This window comes from Anas acuta, chromosome 3 (genome assembly GCF_963932015.1).
Source record: "Anas acuta chromosome 3, bAnaAcu1.1, whole genome shotgun sequence".
Classification (NCBI taxonomy): domain Eukaryota; kingdom Metazoa; phylum Chordata; class Aves; order Anseriformes; family Anatidae; genus Anas; species Anas acuta.
The window spans coordinates 110,657,048-110,673,854 of record NC_088981.1 but is presented as its reverse complement, the minus strand read 5'-3'; the positions used below and the strand labels follow the sequence as shown (position 1 = coordinate 110,673,854).

The window sequence follows — 16,807 nt, the reverse complement described above, 5'->3', positions numbered from 1 at the left end:
CTCCTGAATGAGGTATCTTAAGCTTCTTGCCTCTTAAAACTCTCAGTAGGCCATAATATATTAAACAGTGTAAGATAGTACGATAAATTTGTGAGATAAAAGTATAAATAGCACTTTAATAAACCAAGTCAAAACTGTTGGCAACATATGTTGAACTTAGCTTTAGTTATGCCAATGAAAATAGTGACAGGTAAAACACTGGATGTATGACATGCAGAAGAAGCTGTCCATGGGCATATGAGGCAAGCCAAGTTGATCACAAATGGGGACAAGACTGTTTGCTTACCTGGATCAACATGTTTTAGTGTTAATAAGAGGCAAATATTGTATTACTGCTACGTAACTTTTAAACCCATAATATCAAAAGACCCACTTAAAAAATTATCTGTAAAATACAAGGGTTGTACTTTGTGATATTGTACTTCTGACATTGAAGCAAGTGTTCACCAAGAGGTGTACATCTTCTGAGACTCTTGACCCTTTTTCTGAAATTTAGGATGGGACCAGGTTATAATAAGATATTTATATTCAATCAAAGTCTTTTAGGTGTCTGAGCTCCTATGTCTGTGGAAATCTGATCAGTGCAGCCAACGGAGCTGAGCGTGATTCAGGTGGGCAACCAGCTTCAGCTGGGTTCAGCAGCTGCCATGCTGGTTACTGACACTGCCTGATGCTCTGGGATAGCCAAGACACCTAAAAGCAGCTGACACCTATGGAAAAGGTGGGCCATGCCAGTACCAGGAGACCAGATAAGACGTACTGCAGGCCTAGGATATACATGGCCCTAACTGCCCATGTTTATGTGACTGGGTAATGCGTCTACTTTCTAAATTTAGGTAAGTTAGGGAAGAAATCTTACCCAAAAGACCCGACTACCAGCTGAGGTTCTTTGAAGTAATACTTCAGTTTTGAATATAAATGATCCTTCTTTCTCATTTACTAACCACATAGTAACATTCAACAATGTCATTGTGTCTTTTCCATATTACTATGATCTTTTTAACATATTCCATTGTGCATTTAAGATTTTAAGTAAATGTCTCTGCATCTCTTTCTGGGAGGTAGGTTCCTTGCACTCTCTTGGTTGTGAGTTCATGGCTGACAGACAGCTACGAACCCAGCCAAACGCTATCTCATTTTTCTTCCCTCCAAACTTAAAATATTAATTTCAGTGTCTTGGCGTAGTTCCAGACTATGTAATTATAATCTAGATCCAGACTGCGTAATTATAATTTACATCCTTAAAGCACCTCTCTCCTTTCATTTGGATGCAATATGGCTACCCCTTTTTCTGCCATAAACACACAGTGTGGGCCCAACTCTGCTCTAGGGATGGCTACCTCCCACTGCAGCGTGAAGCTATCTTAAAAAGCCAATATTGCTTTCAGCGAGTTCAAAGTGGTAGGAACCAGCCCATGTCACCAACTCATTTAATAAATGCAAAAGGACTTTGCACTTTTCAGATAGGCTCCAATTCTCAACTGTCTATTAGAACATATTTTGGTATTTAGAATGTGCCTTCTTAATATGTTTAGACACTATTTCTAGACAGTTACATAGATCTTTGGTGCATAAATAATAACTAATGCCTTTACTGTGCTCAAACAATTTTCTAGTTTCTCAGCCCTTCTCCACTTTCTTTAAATAAAAAAAATCAGTCTCAGGAAATACCAAATCTTACTGAAGTACTGAATCTGTCACTACAACATCCAAGAATTTGGAGAAAAAAAATATATGCTAAAATCACTTCCTGGCTTTGATAAAATTCTTGATTTAATTTACCCTTAAAGCCAAGTGATGTTCTCAGCATTGCTTTATCACACTGCAAGTGAATTAAAGCATCTCTGACTGATAACACCTAAATTCACTTGCTTTCACTGCACATGGTTTGCCTATATGGCAGTTTTGAGAGAAGGAAAAAAAAGTAAAATGGTAATGGCTTATCCAAAGGCATAAGTGGCACTTCCAGGGAAGAGCTGTGGAGCTGATTTAAGTTCTCACAGAAGAAAATCTTGCTGGTGTAAGGTTTTATCAGATTGCTCTTGTAACATACTCCATTTCTGGACATGAGTAGCAGAGTAGCAGCTGTCCTTGGGCAGCATGTCAAATTTGCTTTTACCATTCTAGCAAGTAAAATACATGTAGAACTGTGTTATAATGGAGCTGAAGGAATGTGAGCTACATTTATGCAAATAAAAGAGTATTCTAAATATTTCTTATCTTCAACGTTAAATATCTGCATGTGCCTGAAACCGAAATCACTTGACAGATTCATGCTGGAGGTACCTGCCATCCATCTAGCTAAAGCTCTGAAATGCTCCTGCAAAGTGTTTTTCTATTTGGATGCTCAATGTGGCTTCCAAATCAGGGCTCTAACCACCCTACAGAAGTATAAAAAACCCTCAAAGAAGTGCACTGCTCATAAAACAGCACAGTTTGGCCATGACAGGAGTATATCTAGCAGAAAAACATCTAAACCCCAGCAAATTCAGCCATCTAGAAAATTCACATCTGTAACAAAGTCTGCACAGCATGCAGGAAAAGGAAAAGCACAGAATTTCCTATTTCCTAGGTTACAGGCAATAGGAGGCTACTGGCACTGCTCCTCCATCTGTTTTCCACAGGATGGTAGTGTTTTGTGCAAAATGCTCCTTGTTCTAAAGAGCATCCACAGCTTGGGGATGAAAGGAACATTTATGTTTTCACTCACAAGGAAAAGGTCACACAGAGGAGCTGGGCTTGATGGTGGGTTTGGATCCCCCTATAAATCAGCCAGACTGAGCAGCAGTGTCAGCCCATGATCCTCTTAAGGATCTTCTGTTTTAGCCAATTTTGTGTTTTTCATATCATCTTCCTCATCCTCACCCAAATACTTTAGTGACTGATGGACAAAACATACTTTGTTTTCCTCTGAAACATTGGAGGAGTCATAAATAAAAATGTAATGTTCTCTTTAGTCCTACGTTCTTGTTTTTTGATGTTGCAATGCCACTGAGCAGATCTGTGCAGTCTTCAGGCAAACCCTCCAAACTCCATTTTAGGTCCTTGGAAAGTATAATACAATCAAACTGTGGAAACGTGATTAGATATCTTGCACCTTGTCTAGCCAAATGCATCAGACTTAATTGTGTGTACACATAGATATACGTATATATATTTATGTACAGATACATACACATATATATATACTGCTGTCTATATTCCTGGTCAAACCCTTTTCTTGAACCTCCTGATTTTTTCAGTAGTCCAAGTATTTTTACAGTGCAGTAGTAATCCTGTAAAACATTACATGTTGTAATTTTCCGAACTGATTCTGACAAAACTTTGTCACCCTTACTTGTCTTTCTGAAACATGGAAGTTTTCTCTATGTGTAATCATTCCTGCAAGCCTATGTACCTCCTTCCCAGTGATGATTTCACCTGATGATATTTTCCAGAATAACTTGTCTGGGAATCTAACGTCATGATTTGTAAATATTAACATGCAGTGATATACAAATACCTTGTTATCCTCGCTTCGTATGGCTAGAAACCTGAACATACACAGAACAGAAAACAGACCGAATACAAGAAGCTTGAACATCCTACTGTGTGGAAAGAACTCAGTAACATATCTTTGTGACAAAGTACAGAAATACAACATCCAGAAATATGTATGTCTATTGCTAGGAAGAATTTTCTTACATGAGCTATTCAAATTGTGGCCTGAATTATTTTGTACTTAAGGAAACAAAACAAAACAAAACAAAAAAATAAGGAAAATAAATAATTGATACAAGTGATTTCTAATTTACAAAATACAAATCCTTCCTTTCCTCAAAGTTTGCATCATGTAAACATAGAAGAAGCAAGCAGATTGATGGGATGTTATGCCAAACCTAGTTTCCTGACAGTTATTCCTCCTTTTAATTCAGCAGAAGTCCTTGTGTCTTTTGTCTTACAAAGTATGATCAGTTATTTAAAGATAAACATTTTTTTTTAAGATTTATGTTTGTAAAGCACTTTGAAGATGCAAGGTGTTATGCAAGTCCCATGTTGTTATTATTATTGACTGCAGCTCAAACCCAGCCTCGCCGTGGGATAGCAGAACTTATCATCTGCAATCTCAAGGCACAGCAGGGTAAGAAAAGTTGCTATTTGGAAATGTTTGTATTTTGCAAATCTGCTTAGACTTCTTTTTTTTTTTTTTTTTTTAACCCAACATGGGATAGAATGATTCCTACGTGGAATGCAACAAGAAAAATGATTCTTCATTCAGAGTTCAGCAACTGCTTCACTGAGAACCAACAATTATAAAAAAAAATGCATTTCTACTTTCTTGTAGGGAAACCCAAAGAGCCCCCAACCTCTGCTGACTTTCTGCAGTAGCTGTAATTTGACTCTCTGTTTTTAAATCAATGACAGCAAAAGAAGTGGAAGTTTCCACTGTGAGGAGGAAATCTTAGTGAGAAATTCAAAAGCCAAACTTGTGGAGAAAACTGAACATTCAGGAAATATGGTTCTGAGGTGGCTCCAGGCATATGAGGACTATGTGAAAAGAAAATAATATGTGAACCTAGGAGGAGAGACAAAGGTTGCATCCAAATATGTGTCAGGAGATGAACAAGACAAAGGATCAAGGGAAGGCAAGACCAGAGAAATCAGAAAATAAACATAAGAGGTTCTGAAGGGAGAACAGGGACACCACAAGTGTTTTGGAAGGCAGTAGAGTGAGCAACTTTCAGCACATCCAAATGCAGTTCCAGCTCTCTGCGAGTGGTTTTTGGAACAGGATTTGGATGGATGGATGAACAGGTAGCCAGCCTAGAAAATGAGAGAGAAGGAGATTGCTTTAATTATACCATAGATTATATTGGTTCATTACCTGTTTACATTCAAAAAATTTGCCGCTCGCTTATTCTGCGCCAAAGGCAGCCTAGATTTTGGGTATCAAGTGGTCCCTGAGAAAATTTGTACTTTGTGAGTCTAGTGTTGTGTGGAGACAAAACAGTAATTCAACAGAACTCAGCCCTGCCTCCTCTCAGACCTACTTCAAATGCATTTAGTGGCCACTGTCATGTTAAGAAGCCACGTTCTAAGCAAAGCACATCTTAGACTTTGAGTGGGAAGAAAGTGTATGCAATGTTTCAAGACATCTTAAAATTTATTATTGTCTCATTACTTAAAGGCACCTGCAAGTGATGACATAAAATCATTTAACAGAATAAAATCAAAATTCTCTAGCTCTGTACTCAAGAACAGATGAACTAAAGTTGCCAATCTGGAGTTTATTCTAAAAAAATAGGTATCAATATAAGCGCCATGGAGCAGATGAGTTTTAAGAGTAGTTTCAGTTTTTACTGCATTTTAGCAACCCTATACTTTTTTTTTATTTTATTTTTTTAAAATAACCCCTATGAAATATTGGTAGTGGTAAGAGGCTCCTGCTCCAGTTGAAACTTGGAAATCTCAAGTCACTCACACGCTGAGAACTGTCAATCAAAGGAGAATTCAGTGACCTTCTTTATGCTGTACATTTAGCGAGGTAATGTTCTAGGACTATTACAAATCCTCTTTGACTCTTCAATGCACTAAATCATTGTCTGTCATGACCTGACCAATAGTGGCATTAAAAGACAGGGCAGGAATTACTGAAAATACTCCGTCTGGAACACAAAAAGGTGGAATGTATTTCAGTCTCACTCAGCTGATGGCTCAGATACCCTCATCAATTTTGCTACTCCATTTCTGATAACAGAAAACTGCAATCAATATTGAAAAACATTTTAAATTAGAGGACCTGTTCAAGCACTTATTTTATTACCGCAGGTGAACATGCTAAAACATGAGCCAGCAATGTGCCCTTGTCACAAAGAAGGCTAACTCTAGCATGGGCTGCATTAGGTCAAGTATTCAAGGCCAGCAGGTCGAGGGAAGAAATCCATCCCCTCTACTTAACACTGGTGAAACCACCAGTACCGTGTCCAGTTCTAAGTTCCCCGACATCAAATACCTGGACATACTGGAGGGGGCCCAGTGAAGGGCCATGAAGATGATGAAGGGCCTGAAACATCTCTTTTATGAGGAGAGGCTGAGGGAGCTGGGACTGCAGCCTAGAGAAGAGAAGGTTCAGAGGAGATCTTGAAAATGTATATAAATACCTGAAGGGAGGGTACAGAGAGGACAGAACCAGTCTCTGCAGTGCCAGAACAAGATGCAATAGGCACAAATTCAAACACAGGAGATTCCCTCTGAACACCAGAAGTGATTCTGTGCTGTGTGGGTGGTGGAGCCCAGAGAGGTTGTGCAGTCTTCTCCTTGGAGATCTTCACAAGTCACCTGGACATGGGCCTGGGCACTCTGCTCTGGGTGGCCCTGCTAAAGCAAGGGCTGGACCAGATGGACCCAGAGGTCCCTTCCACCTCAACCATTCTGTCATTCTGTGAACAATTACATGTCACTAGCAAGGTGAGCCTACAAATGATCGCTAGTTGTTTGCATCTTGGTACTATTCAGGCTACCCCATAAAATCAAGACTATCTTAAGGAAAATGCAGTAAGAAGAACATACCATGCTGACAGACCGCTATGCTGACCTAACTATCCTACAAGAAATAAGAGATAAAATGCACATTTCTATTGTAGAATTCCTTGCCTGCAACATATATATATCTATATAGTTGCCTACAGACATATGGTAATATTCAATATACAAATTTAGGTATATAAACGTATGTAAACTGTTTCTCTCTCTATATGTATGGATACAAAAATAGGGGAGATTTTCCTAAGGTTACACAGGCCATGTATTCTGATGCAAGGCTGAGAACTGAAAACAAACTTTCTAAAGCCTTTATCACACCAAATCCTTTAGTAAATGTCATTAGGATTCCAAATGCTAGTTTGAACTTTGAATTTCCCTCCCCTCCTCTTGCATTAATGTGCAAAACTACGTACGCTCACAGAATTGCAGGTCAAGCTGAAGTCCCTTTGAAAATTCAACCTTTTGCGAAAAAAAAGCTGATGGTTATTGAAAAAATGTTGTTGTCTGCCTTGTTACTATTCATGATTAAGGAAAGTAAATATTGTCTGAAGTCTAATGAGAATTCCAATGCAATAAAGTCAAGTGTGAAAGGTGCAATCAATAAGTGATGATGCAACAGTATTCGTTTGTAGTTTTGTTATCGTTTAGTTCATGGTATTTGGTGATGCTTGAAAATGAAGTGTTAAGAAATTAGTGTTACAAGGATTAACATTCAGATTTTATTTCTGATACTGTTATGTTTCTACAGTCATTACAGTATGAACACTAATTAGCATCTGATTTCGTTTCCCACTAGTTAAGGACTGCAAACCAAAAAAAATAAAGAAGAAAAAATACTATGGAAACAAACATCAATGTTATCCATGAACATCCATAAATTAAAACGCAAAATGTCCATGGCTAATTTTACACTGCAGGAGAAAGTACTGCAATAAAAATATTTTTTCTCATTTTTTGATTTTGCACCCACGCTTCAAGGTAGATTGAATTTATGAAGAAAGACTTTTTTCAGGCATATGACAGATCTCAGAGTTCAAGCTGGACCATTTGTGTCTTACACACAGCAGGGCTATCAACCAGGGGTTCAATTTTGGATTTACTACAAGTCTTGGATATAAAGAAACATACTACCCTATAAAATAGTCAAGGACTAAATCTCAGATAATCAGTTATTCCGGCAAGAGTACCACTCAATTTTAGCCCTTTATCACACATTAACTTTTCTCCATCTTGGCTCAAATGGACTGGCAGGCATGTAGACATTGCCCTCTATTACTGCGCCATGACGTGGGGTACTAGCACCTTGTGTTAAAAACTGAAGGGACAGTTTCTCTCCCTCTTCCCTCTGCACAGGCACCTTGTCCAAGTGCAGCTTGTGCTGGCACATCATGTAGCCTGAAGATACAGAAATTCTGTTTGAATATTCTTTGCTGCTCAACTTTTTTCTAAAGAAACCATAAAAATTTGGCTATGTGAAATTCCGTGGATATTCACTGAATATCTTCACGAGGAAGTATCTTCAAAAGGGCCATTACAGTCCAAACCAGAGACCCCTCAAAACTGGTGTTGATTGTGTATGGTGAAAGATCCCATGCATTTCATAAGGCAGCTCTACAGAACATCACACATTGCTAAAAGCAATAATTACTTTGAAACGTTATTTATGTCTCCCGTAATGTGACTGTTTTATAAATTCACTAAGTAAATGGATCATGCAGCTAAACTTAATGTTCATATTTAACATATTATAGAAGCAATAAAGAATCCTATTGCAGAATATCACCCATCCAGACCAAGAAGATTCTGTAACCCATGCAAGAAAATCTTGTGAGTAGTTTCAATGGAATTAGGTGAGAATTAGCTGTGACACAGTAAAGAGAATGGCCTATCTGTTTTATACCATGTTTCTTGTTACAAAAATAAATTATTTGCAAAGCCACAGAAATGACTTGACTCTTTCAGTCATGTAAACGAGATCTCTTGACCTATTGCAAATGAGACAGCATACTAGCTGTGCCTTTAACTTTTGGCAACGTTATTTGTTTACTTTCATTTAGAGGCAGCCAAGTAAGAAACCTCGCTCTGAATGCACACAGTATAATACAGCCCCAACGTATACACAGCCAAGTGAAAAATATGGGAAATTAAGCATGATGTTTCATATCAGGTCCCTAATAAAGTCTAAAAATATAAGAAATATAAGAAATCCTATCATATTAACTAGCAAGTACTGCTCTTTCACTTAAGGGATAGTTGGGTAATTATTCAAACCTGTACAAGACTGGATTGTCAAGTCAAATAATAATACAGAGTATCTCAGGATAATGAGATAGATCTTAGGGCCATTAGCAGTGGCTCCTATTATAATAGTGGCCAAGATTCCCCAAGAAAGAAAGAGAATATATTTAAATGAAACTAGCAGAGAACTAGTTTGAACTTGTATATTTGAACAGCTCAGCACTTTCTTATAGCCTCCATTTCTTCCCAGAGAGAAAGCTGTCTATCATGTAAGACTGTGAAATCAGTTGGGCTTTAGAGGCTGAAATCCCAAAGGGCAGAAATTAAAACAAAACAAAAGAAAAAAAAAAAAAAAAAGAAAATCGAGTCACATTGAAATTCATAATGTTTATATTAAGAATCTTATCCTAGCAAGGTTTTAAGGTCTGGTTAGACACCTCGTTGTCTGCTCTATCCTGATTATTTCCCTCTCATTTGAAGGTTGTTTAAAAAGCAACAAAGTCCAACTTTTACCTTCTCTGACATTAGCTCTGACTAGAGGAATTATAGCTTTAGAATTACGGGCTTTTAAGACTTAGGAGGAGATGACTTTTTCATTATGAAATAACTCCTGCTTATGAGACATTTGTGTATGCACGCTCATTATCTTATGTTTGTTTTTAACTGCTCCAGGACCAGGAATAACTCAAGAGCTGGTGGTCATAAATAGAGAAGCTAGCAAATCCCTGCGAAAACAGCTGTCTAGCTTGCAATTTATGAGGTAAAGTCTGGTTAGTGTGTCAGCAGTTGTCGTGGATTAGAAATACGGCTCGTTTCAATATTCTCCTTATAAGCCTCTTCTAGGTACAAAGGTTTCCAAACACCAGACCAGAGCTAGGTCTGGCATGCCCAGCATATTCATTAACTCTCTCCCTCACCTTAACGAACACCTCGTGAGCTGACTGCTGCCTCTCATGTTTCCAAGAGAAGCTCCATTTCCTGAGTGCTCAGTGGCACATGGACAATCAGACTGGACTAGGGTTTACAGCAGTTTAAGCAAGAATGCTGATTAAGATGTTGCAAATCAAATATTAAAAGACTGATTAAATATTTTACTTAGACTCTGACTTGAAGTTTGCTTCACCTGCTAGCCAGAGATACGCTGAAGGTTAATTGATGGAGGAAGAGTACGTAACAGCTGATGCTACTGGCCCAAAGTATGCAAGGCATTTGAGCGTATTCCTCACCTCGAGTGTGCAGTCACTGACATGCTCATTTGTCTCACTAGGTTAGCGTCACTAGGGCTCAGATATGTGATCAAATTACCACAGTGAAAGTGGTTTAGGCTTATGTGTTTTTCCTTGTATTGTATATTTGCACGTCTCTGATGACACCAAGTAATCCTTTAAATTGTGTTAATTTGATCATGTATCCAAGTATCCAGTGCAGTAAATTGGGATAGGTGGCTAAGAAAAGTGGAGATGACGCCTTCAGAAGACGAATAGCTTCCATGGAGAGAAGAGACATCCAGCAGCTCAGTCTACCAGGCTTAGAGCATAAATCTCTGCCCTTCCTCCTTCTACAAAACCAAGGGTTTGTAACTCATAAACCTAACCTGACAAATTGCTTTTGAGGGTTTTCACTTCTTTTAAAGGGAAAGAATTAACAAAACTCTTAAAAAGCAACTGTTGGTAATTTTTTGGCTATACACCAGGGCTCATATTACTTAAAGCCCATCTAGATCTTGAGAAGAAAAATTCAACAGATCACCCCCTGCAGGTGTTCTAGTCATATTCAGGGCTCAAAGCTGAGAATTTTAAAGCAGTTCAAATATTTTGGTTTAGAAAAGTACTTTGAGCTTTTGTCTTAACTCTTTTTAAAGAGACGTTTGGTAAAGATTTGCACATACCAAAGTACAATTTATGTAATGAGCAGGAAGAGTTATTGGACTAATCATTTTTAATAGAGATTCCTTGTCTTTAATACAGAGCCACACAACAGAACTTAATAGCTTGTGGCAAGTAAATAATTTACACATGGATTGTGTCTGAATACAAATGTATACATAAAATATCACAGACTTAATGAAGCCTTTGGGGTGTTTTTTTTTTAATCAATTTAATTGATTTTGCTGATAGGTCTGCATTTATATTTTTGTAAACTGCATTTCCCTTTACCTTCACAAGTGGCACAGTCATGATTTTCAAGGGAGCAGGGAAAACTACACAAATGAAATTAGAAACTAAGCGCACAGACAGCAGATATTTTTAAAGCGTCTGGGGTAAGACACTCGGAAATAACACTTCACCGTGACCCAACAACGTGGCTCATTTAGAAACTACTTATCAGAAAAGGTCAACCTTTCAGGAATGCTCCTGACAATTCATGGTGTTTTGTGGCATTTGAGACCAATGAAGCTGGTAATGAAGAGTTTTACCCTAACGCTGAACATTTTGGGTTGTTCAGCTTCAGTCAATAGGGTTGCTTGAGTTTGGTTTCGGCTCTGAAGTGGGGGAGAAGGCAACAGCTGAAAAAGTTTAGTGTTGTGACTAATGCACAACTGGGGCCAAAAAGAAAGTGGCCTGCTGTAAACATGATCTGTACATACATAAGCATACAATTAACTGTAAACATACAGTTTAAGAGGAGGCATGGGATGACGGCTGCCTAATGTGTCTCCATATCAGATAAGCACCAGCTTATTTGACGGGCCCTGAAAGCTCTTTTTCCCTATAAAAGCTACCCGAAGTTCGTCCTCCCTCCTTCTAAAGCACTACTTTTCATCATCATTAATTCATCAAAGCTATGCATTACAGAAAAGCCCAGAGACAGACGCTGGAGCCGGGCGGGCGGGCCCGAGGAGAGCGGTGGGGAGCCCTGGGTGGCCACCGTCCTCGGCCCCGCCGCCGTCCGTGCCCGCGCGCCCCGCGGGACCGAGCCGGCCCGCCTTACCTTTGGGGTGCCAGGGGTCCGTGAACTCGTACTTCCCCACGCCAATTGTCCGCAGCATCTGCACCCTGTTGGTGTTGTCCGGGCCCCCCGCTGCGTTGGGGGGCAGTGGGGCGGCTGCCTGCCCGTTGGTGGTGGGCGCGCTGCTGGGCAGGGCAGCCGAGGGCAGAGCTGGCGGCGGTGGTGGCAGCATGGGACAAGCCAGGTGGCCATTGCCCACCGCCCCGGGGCCCGGGTGGGCCACCGGGCCCACGCCGCTCATGGAGGGCATGCTGAGGGGCTGGCTGTTGGTGTACAAGGGCTGGCTCTGGAGGTTGACCACCATGTTGCTGAGGGGCTGGGAGGGCTGCGGCTGGAGCTGGTAGTGAGCTGGCATCAGCGGGAGCTGGGGGGTGACGTGCGGAGGGAGGGAAGGTGTGACGCCGATGACAGGGGCTTGGACGTTGGCGGCCGGGCTGAAGGTGGGCGGCTGCGTCATCCCGTAGGAGTGGGTGATGAGGGCGGGCTGGCTGCCGGCCGCCACCGTGGTGACCCAGGGCGCTGCACCTGCGGCATGAAGGAAGGCTGGCAATGGTAGCGGGCTCGGCACCGAGGGGGAGACCAGAACAAAACCGCCCCAAGCCTGCCCGTCACGCTCCCGCGCCCGCCCGAAGCACCACCGAGCCACGCTCTTATCCTTCACGGTATCGAAAGCGGCTCGGGATCTGGAACTCTTCCAACCCAATAAGTGCATAAAATTGCTACAGCGATGTGAGTGCAATTGTTAAAATACTCATCAGGTGACATGCAGCATGTTTACGGTTTTATGTGTTTTGCGCTTTACGCAGCTTAAGCACACGCTTCCAAGAAAATTAACCTCTTTCCCCACCGTGCTTTCATGGCTCCCTGACAAACACTCTGTGTGTATAATAATGGTGCTCCAGCCACTACAAAGAGATTGTAATTAGGTGTCTGGCATAGTAGCACAATGTATGATATGTGTCTGGAAGCTGGAAATCATTTCAGGTAGTTCTGGACATAAAAGAGGTCTTAAAGTATTACAGAGTGCCTTTTACTCTAGTGGAGGCAAAGAAGGAAGGGGAAAAAAAACACTTTAATGAACTTGCAGGCATCTTAATACATTTATATTAGCCCCAGCACAGAAGAAACTTGAGGGGTCTTTACAATGAGAGAAAAACCCTGCTAAAGAATACAGAAAGGGCTCACAATGAAGTCTAATTTACAGAGGTAAATGGGGATAGTGCATTGAATTTGCTTTGAATGACTCTCCCTTGTCGAATTACAAATAAGATTAAAAACATACCTGGGTTTTCATTCTCCCTCATCTGTTTAGAGGGTGGCTCATCAGTGTCCCAGGGTGTAGACTGATTGATGGGTGTCTGTCCCCACCTAACGCTAGTTGCAAGTCCTTGAGGCTGATTTTCAGTCTTGGAAATGCAAGGTGCCTACCAGAGAGAGAGAAAATACAAAATAAAAGTGTTAAGATAATTTGGAATAATCACTATTTCTCATAACTAGAAGCTTGCTTGTTTGTTTGTTACAGTCCAACAGGATATCTTTAAATATCACTTTCCTCTAGGCTTGCATTGCATATCTACTTAGAAAATACAATATTTAAAAAATATTTATTTCTGGAAATTTAATAGAGCCACCATTTAACAACAAAAAAAAACAAACCACAAAACCAAGTACTTTCAGAAATAAGTTGTTTCTTTTGCCTTGAAAATAAATAAATAAATAAATAAATAAACATGCATGGCAATATCCATTCAGACAGTCACAGCTTATCTAAAATGGGACAATCTTCTGTTTGCTCAGTCTCCTCCAAAAATGGTGAGTTTTGTTTACCAGAAGGCAGGAAAAGAGCGACTTGTTTACAACTGTAGGACAAATTACTGTAGAACAGTAAAGAGAAGTCTCAGTATTTACTGTCTGTCAACCCTTAAAATTGAATGCCAATAAAAAAAGCAGCGTAACAGCCATTGGCCGCTAAAGTGGGTATGTTGGCAGTTCTTCAGAGATGTTAAAATAACTGTAAAGTAGGGGAAGGATCGGGGCTGACTAATCATCAAGGGGTCTGTGATCTGAAAGAGATTTGTAGATAAAGAAACTATCACGTGGACTGAAATGTTAAACCAGCCAGCTCCCCCCCCCAGCAATTTCAGGGGTTCTTCCCAAACAACCATGCCTTTGCAGAGAAAAGGCTTGTACAAAATGAGGGTGCTCTAACAGGTCTCGTTTATTTGACTTGGCAGTATATTTCATTGCTAGAAGATTAAAAGTTTTTGTTTTGTTTTGTTTTTACTGGTGTCAGAACCCCTAAACCAAGAAAACGGAACCAGCTGCCTATTGCTGAATGAGTATTGAGGATTGAAGCCATAAAGAATAGGAGGCCAGTCTGAGTGATCGCTTGTTTGCCTTACATCTGGGAAGTAATTTAGCTCCGAGACGGAGGTACAGAGGCTCCATAAATGCCCTGGGTCACGTTGCACCAATGAAATCTCTGTCAACACCACTGGCTTTTTTTTTCCCATTACTAGTACTTCAATCACTGCATGAAAAAATTCATTAACAGACCCATTTCTGCCCTCTGCAAATACATGCGTTCCTTTCCCAAGTCCATCTGTCATTCCTCACCTCTTTAAATCCATCGGAGGTGCCGGCTCTCCTCCACTCAGCGGCTTCCTCCTGTCCTCCCTTCTGCCCCCACCAACACCCTTTCCAGCTCTTCTGCTCTGCTCCAACACTCCCTCCTTCATCCAAATGCCTCCGACATCTCCTATCACACATTTCTTGTCTATCTGAGATTTATCCTTCCTGGGCTGTGGCAATCAGGAGATCTGGGTGCAGACCTTGATGGAAGATAGGGCTTTTGCCGTGCTGCTGTCTTTGCTGCCAGAAGCCACAGTGGAAATACTTTCCTTTAAACATTTCTATTTTAATAAAATATATTTTGTTAAATGCAGATGGTCACGGGGAAATGTAATTCTTAATGTCTTTTTTCTAAGGAGTCCCGAAATGAGAATTTTCACAGTGTCCAAATTAATGTTCCTTTTTTTTTTTTTTTTTCTTTCTCTTCAAAACGTGACAATTTATCCTTTTCTGCTTTTTTTTTTTTTTTTTTTCCCTATCTTTACTTCAACCTCTCCATTATTTTTTTCTACTCTATTGGCACCAAGGACAATGATACCCAGATTTTAGATTCACATTTCCTCCTGCCCCCACCTTTTTCATTCCATTCTTAACTTTTCAAACCTGGAACTTTTGCAGCTGAAGTAAAAGTGACAGTCAGTAAAGACAAAAAGTGAAGACATGCAGACAAGCGAGAGCTTTAAGATTCATTGTATTGTATTCAGTGGCAAAGAAAGGGCAGTAAGGGAAGAAAATAAATCTCAATTTTGAAAAGCTTTTTGTTTATAAATTGTCCTGAGAAAAGGCTCAATCTGAATACCTTTAGCTTTTACGTTGTATAAAGTCGTTGACAGGGGAAATAATGCTGTAGGTGGTTTACCACTTCATGTTAGCAGTATCACTTTGGATTGTAACTGAACTGTTTAACAGTGGCTAAAGCACTCTTCATCAGAAAAAAAGAAAAAGGAAAAAACACCACCTGCATTCTCTGCCTAAGAATCAGCCAAGACATTTTTCCCCAACCTCCTATTATTTATCCAAAAGAAAACTTAGAACCAGTAAATACAATATAGAGAACTGGGCATTTTTATGAACCATCAAGGAAGGAGAGGAGGCTTCACAACTCAGATCACACCCCACATATGCCAGACTCCGCATGTGGCATCTATGTGTTGCACTTCTTTGTTCTATGAATGGGCCTTGTAAGCAGGTTTGTAATACTTCTCATTACTGTGTGGCATTGTCAAGATGTGCGATATCTCATGTAACTTTGTTACATCCCCATACTGCTTTAAAACGGTGTCAATCTATAATAAGACAAAAATACTCCTGTACCTTAAATAATACAGAACCTCACACATGCTATGATTTTAAAAGAAACCATATGTTCTGTATCGAATGGGTAGGAAAGGGAGTATATGACACAGCTCTCCTAAGTCCTACAAAAATCGAGTTTCCTATTTTGCAACTTAAAGCTGGCTTTCCGAAAAACTAGAGCACCAGAGACATCTGAAACTGGTGGAGTCAGCACCAAATCTGTATCTGAATTCCATACTCTGAGCACCAATAAAGAGAAAAAAGGTTTGCTGCCAATAGATACTTCTACTCTGCTCCCACAAAATGCTATTTTTTTTTTCCAAGAAAACATTTGCACTAAATAAGTTCACAAATCCTGCTTCTTAGAGGCTCCGTGGATTTAAATGCACGAGCCCAGCACATTGTTCTTAAATTGTATTCCTGAACTTGTTTTTATTGGATCAGAAAGAGCTAGAGATTAGTTGGTATGAAATCACAACACACATTAATGAAACACGGTTTAGACAATAATGGTGGTAGAAACAGAAAAACAGCTTTAAATTCCTTTCGTTTATATGTACATATCTGGTCTCTGATCTCATTTCTGCGTTATTTTTCTTAATACATAAAAGGTTACATTACAAGTGTTGCATGTCTCTGATCCAATTGCAGCAATTACCGATTTGCATATTTGGAAAGGGAAATGATTTCCAACATTATCAAACAGAAGAACTTTATGTCCATGCGCACAGGCACATGACAGCACTCTATTTGATGCTTTTAATGTACAACACAAATGACCAAAAAATGGCCTGTATTATGCCAGCCGTGCCGGGGGAAGAGATGTGTTCCATTAGTGATCTGCGGACTTCACAGGAACTAATTGTACTATGTTACACTTTTATCTTTAGCTTTCATGTCAGCTGCTTGTTTGAATTAAACAAGAAACACATTAAAAAAAAAAAAAAAAGAAATGCATTACAAAAATCTACTGGGCATACATTTAAAAATACTGACAAATGTCTATTTACATGAAAAGACAAGAAGGTTTCTAAAAGGTCTGGTGAAGCCTGGCTAGTCAATGGCAGCACTATTTCATAGCCTGAACTTCAAGGCAGACTACAAAGATTACTAAATCAATTATTAGCATCTCTGTAGCAGCCCTAAAATGTTCAGTCTGGGCTTTTTTTGT

General features: G+C 39.9%; 1 protein-coding gene across 15 annotated transcripts in view; it reads right to left on the bottom strand.

The window, feature by feature from the left end:
- The window catches only part of KLHL29 (kelch like family member 29), a 389,115-nt gene that overhangs the window by 124,673 nt on the left and 247,635 nt on the right, over window positions 1-16,807 (bottom strand). For all 15 annotated transcript variants that reach the window (XM_068678729.1, XM_068678733.1, XM_068678722.1 and 12 more), the window contains 2 exons: window positions 12,992-13,133; window positions 11,692-12,234 (listed from right to left, as the gene is read on the bottom strand). In XM_068678729.1, the coding sequence (XP_068534830.1) occupies window positions 11,692-12,234; window positions 12,992-13,133 (685 nt within the window). The remainder of the gene's footprint in view (window positions 1-11,691; window positions 12,235-12,991; window positions 13,134-16,807) is intronic.